The 5,190-nt window shown below is 42.9% G+C and overlaps 1 protein-coding gene across 1 annotated transcript; it reads left to right on the top strand.

Annotated features, from left to right (window-relative positions):
- The first annotated feature begins 1,423 nt into the window (after positions 1 to 1,423).
- Positions 1,424 to 2,773, top strand: LOC120718248. The gene is made up of 2 exons (XM_040006685.1): positions 1,424 to 2,145; positions 2,473 to 2,773. The coding sequence occupies exons 1-2, from the start codon at positions 1,444 to 1,446 to the stop codon at positions 2,758 to 2,760; spliced, it is 990 nt and encodes a 329-aa protein (XP_039862619.1). The 5' UTR covers positions 1,424 to 1,443; the 3' UTR covers positions 2,761 to 2,773.
- The last annotated feature ends 2,417 nt before the right edge of the window (positions 2,774 to 5,190 follow it).

The raw sequence follows: 5,190 nt of genomic DNA, 5'->3' as shown, positions 1-5,190 counted from the left end.
AATGTCAGAGTTTTAATGGCATTGTGCTAAGTCTCCACATCTGTGCTATTAATGGCAGCTTGTTAAAGAGCCTGTCAGGAATACCAAAGCACTCAATTGTCAGGGAAGCTTTGCAACTGGTGACTCAGTGGGCACACAGCCAGCCTCCTTGTCATCACTAATGACCCTGCTAGGATTTCCTGTAGCCTCTCAGCCACACAGAGGGAGTGTGGCTCTCAGCCAATTCCCTCAGTGTGGATATGATATCACCAGGTACACCCGCAACATTTTTCAACATCTTGTTGTTCAACGGCATCGAGATTGACGGAGTGTGTTTGAGATAACCTCACAAGTGTCACAGATGACACATTTGGCGTTTTTTTGCTGGTTTGTCGGTCGCAGCTCCTGAAACGCAAGACTGCCACACATCTGTTCGACCAACGCCAGTAGATCTGGAACACCGGCTTTAAAACACACACTCTCTGTGTTTAACTTCCCCCAAACCACAAACTACCACTACAAACGTTTACAACCCCCCCCGCAAAACAGCCGATTTGTAAACGTCGTCGAGCTCCAAAAAGGCTAGGTTTGTTAGCATGTTACCAAAGCTAACGAGGAGCTAAAATGATAATAATAATAAAAACAACAAAACAGTTTACCTGAAGTTATGCAGGAGTATCCGGGATGAATAAAAGACTACTGAGTAACGTCCTCATGTCTGTAGCCGGTTTAACGCACATACTGTGCGGACATTTTAACATTTTCCGCTCTTTGCGGCTCCCCTCTTTTCACCGTCCAACAATAAAAACTAGCTAACCGGAGCGCAGCACGTCACTTTCCTTTTCCCCTTCCTTTTGCCTTTTTTGACCCGTTTCTACTAATAATCTTTATTACAGTGAATAAACACAATAAACTGCATGCATTTAAAGTAAAACGCAGCTGATTGTCACAGTTAAGTCAAAACATTTATTAGCACATTTAAAAACAGCAAGTATTGACTGTTGACCAAAGAGCTGTAGTCTAAAGAATAACATAACAGTACAATAGAGAAAGTCTCTATATTGTTCACGATTAAAGTCACACAGACGTTTTAATAAGAAGACATGCTATAATATAGTAATATAGACCGTAATACAGTCATTATTATTATTGTCATTGCTTCTGCGTGTGTTGTAATGTTATGAGTCTTCTGTTGCATAGAAATATCATTATTTCCCTCTCCCCGGCAAAACTACGGTATGAGTATGAGTAACTCGGTGACTAGTGAAAACATTCGTGATGGCAGAGATGCACACTTGGCTTCAAAGCCTGCTTCGGTGGGCGGTGCTGCCATGCGGTGAGCGTTACTGCTACGTAACATTACTACGTAACATTCTCCTTATTTGGCGGTGCTGCCTCTACCTACGTAACATTCTCCTTATTTAAAAGCGCACGAGCTAGACACTTTACCTCCTCATTCACAGGATGAAGGCTCTGAGCTTTTTGTGCATTCTTCTATTTTTATGCAGCGAGGTTTTTGGAAAGTTGATCCAAGCTCCTTATGGAGATGACGTTGAGTTTCTGCTGTCAGAGGAGTGCCTGAAGGGACGGGGAACACTGAATCTACGAAGGAATGATGCCAGCACGGAGCTGATCGCCTCCCTGGAAAACGTCTGGAAACCCGGACCACAACATTCACACCGCGTGAATCAAAGAGGGCTCTCTCTCATCCTGGACAACGCAGATCTGAACGACGAAGGGCTGTACGAGTTTACGTGCAACGGCAAAGACTTGGAAGCGATCAAGCTGGAAGTATTTGTCCCCTCTGAAGTTGATGTAACCGAGGGCGAGGATGCCACACTCCCGTGCCGCTCCGGCACCGCGGGCCAGTCCGTGAAATCTGCGTGCTGGAGGACAAATGGAAACGCGGTGCTTCAGCTGGATGCTAAAACAGGGGGGATCACATACGGGGAAGATGTTGACACAAGCCGGGTGTCGATACCATCAGAGTGGGGCCGACAAGCAGACCTGTCCCTCACCATAAAGGGAGTCCAGCAACAAGATGAAGGAGTTTATTACTGTGACATAGACAAGTGGGAGAGACACCGATCTGCTGTCCGCCTGCGAGTCCACCCTCAACTCCCCACAGCAGCCGGTAGCACACCTCTGCCTACAACCACACCGACGGTAAGTACACCGACCACATTTAAATAGCTGCACACTGAACAGCAAACTTTGACGGCTCGTTATTGGCGCGTTTGGCGCATCTGAATCTGGCGCCACTCTGCCAGAGTTGCAGTCAGCGCTTCGGAGTAGTGGGTCAGTGTTTGAGTGGAGGGCAGTGGGGTGATGTCACAGCACGCAGGCTTTCCACCAACACCTGAATTTGATGCCTTGCATAGTAGATAACATAACTGCACAGAAACATGTATTGTGTTTTTGGTTTGTTTAAATTTACGCTGGCTAAATTTACGCACAAACCACACTCACTAACCTGTTTTCTTGTCCTCACAGCCATCAGAGTCCTCTGATAGGACAGGGATCACAGTGATCACATTCCTTGTAACAGCAGCTGTAACATCTGGGATCGTTGGTCCTCTGGCTTTCCTCTTGGGCCGGAAACGGAGGAGAGAAACGAGAGATGAGGAGACCGGAGCCCAACTAAACGGGTGCCATACCACCAATAACGACCAGTCATCAGGAGATCAGCACGTCTCTACAAATGGCTTTAAAAGGCCACCTGATGCTCCAGAGGAAATTACCCTACTGCCTAATGATAATAACAAGAATAATAACGAATAAAAAATTAAATACACATCTTTTTTAAATAAAGGAACTGGTTCTTTTACTTGGAGATGCTCATCAGTGTCTCCATGTCTTCCTATCGTGTCTAAATTCACCGTCTGTGTTTACATGTATCAAGTTACACAGTATCTGCACACCAGTAACTTCAGTAACTTGGACCATAAAGAAAAACAAAACACAAACACATACACTTTTGTGTTTTATTGATTTATTGGTGTTTTCTGCCAAGAGGAAATAATCCGTTTATAAACCTCTTATAAGATTTAATTTTAGATTATCGGTTGTAGGATGAGGTGGTGATGGAAAACTTCAGCGACCCAGAACAATCACAAGAGGGCAAAAAGCCACAGGAAACAAAAGCTCATCACATCTGTTCTGGAACATTTAGACTTAATGAGAAAATATTTCAAAGAATCAAATATGGACAAGCATAAGTAAAGTCTGGCATTTTCTTTCTGTAGCATGGTTTCTTGGTAAGCTTGTCCTTGCTAAAGCTGTGAATCTCGTTCATTCACTTATTCATATTTAAATAAAAATTCCCAGTAGAAGGAGCACATTATGGCAGGTGGGACTCGTGCTCTCCTCAATTTCCAGAGGAAGTAGAAGCGAGTTTGAGCCTCCTTGGCCAGCGATGTGGTGCTGTGAGACGGAGAGGTCCTCGTTCAAGCTACGAACAGGCAGTAATTTAACAGCTATAAATCAGGAGGAGAAACGATCTCAAACATGAGGTTACAGCCAGCATCTCTGATGGATATAAGAGGTTTTATTTGCTGACAAACTGATTAAATTGTCTAAACTGTAGAAATTAGGAAACACAGACAAGAATGATTCTTTTTCCCTTTGAATGCCTCTGTGGAGAGTTTCCCAGTGTAGCCCAACAAAGACAAAGATTATTGGAGGCAAATGGTTCAGGAAACACTCAGGCTGTTACACACTGGGAGAAAGTGTCTGGACCTGATCCAGGCTGTTCATGAATCAAAAGCAAATGAACAGACACGCTCGTTTTAATCCTCATTTCCTGAATATTCCTTCAGGAAAGACAAAATAATGCTCGTGTTGTAAAATGACCAACGCTTTCATGACAGCGCAACCAAATGCAGGACACAGAGGCAGATAAAGTCAAATTAAAACATTTATTGGCTTTAAATAAAAGTGTGAATCTACACAAAGTTCACCAAAACAGGGTGAATTCAATTAATCACCTGATAAGGATTTTCAGATACAGCTAAATAATACAGCTACTTTATTTCCATAAAACCCTCCCTGTCATATTTATTTTAAAAAAGGGTTTTTTAAGGTACTTTTCATTAAGAAGTCAGAAACTATTTTCAGTCAGCATTAAGGACCCCAACACAGATCACCACTTTACAGACTTTTTATCACCATGTAAATATGCAAAAAAAAACAGCTTTGTGATTCATTTTTGACACTGGTGCTTCTTCTGCCCATGACTGTAGTGAACATCAGGCTCTGGCTGTTCAGTCAGGTCCAATAGAGCAGGGGCGTCAAACTCAAGGCACACTTTAGGTCGCGGGCCAAACAAGATAAACATTTATTGAACACTAAAACAATGTTTTTTAAACATAAATAGGAATAAAAAACAGACAGGAACATTATTCCAGATTAAATAAACTTAAAAAAAGAAACTTTAACTTTAAATATTTTGTTCTTCATAAAAATATATCCTGTCAAAATTATGCAAGTTAGAAATATGAACATGCTGCCAAAAACCCAGAAAAAATAAATGAAAGCAAACACAAGGTTGGAGCCGCATGTAGACGGAGCTGGGCGTTGCTTCAGGAGTGGAACTAATAAACTCTTCGGGCCATTCAGTGTCGTACTTTGCCTTGAGTGTATCATTACACTGCAGCGCCATTGAATCCTGCACAGGTGCAGTTCAGCAAAGTGTGCTGACTTGGTTCAACATTACTTGGCAACAGAGAAAGTGAGGCAGGTTGCACTGGTGCATTTGTGACAGCGTCACTTGAAATGCCTTCACCGCATCATACATGCCATGTCCATGAACTGACAGGTTTCCTTGCTGAGCTCAAAAACTCTATTGAGAACTTTTATCCCAACTCATCCAGCGGACCTCTGTATGATGAGGAATGTCGGCAAACTCTGAATCTATTTCCCACATAAAAGACTGAAACTGACGGTGATTTAAACTTTTAGCTCAGACAAAATTTACTGTCTGCGTTACGGTGATCATTACATGCTCCATTTTTAGGACTTTACCACACAGCCTTCCCTGGTGTGTGATGCAGTGATATGCTATTAACTCACCGGTACATTTCTCCTCCTGCATCTTTACTCGCATCCTGCTGACTAGTCCGCTTTTTTCACCGCACAACACCGGCGCTCCATCTGTTGTAAGTCCAACAAGTTTGTCCCAGGGCAGTTTCATGTCGGTTACACTTTGACATA

The sequence above is a fragment of the Simochromis diagramma genome, unplaced genomic scaffold (assembly GCF_900408965.1).
Source record: "Simochromis diagramma unplaced genomic scaffold, fSimDia1.1 OVJJ01000524.1, whole genome shotgun sequence".
Taxonomy (NCBI): domain Eukaryota; kingdom Metazoa; phylum Chordata; class Actinopteri; order Cichliformes; family Cichlidae; genus Simochromis; species Simochromis diagramma.
This window is presented reverse-complemented; position numbering and strand designations above follow the sequence as displayed.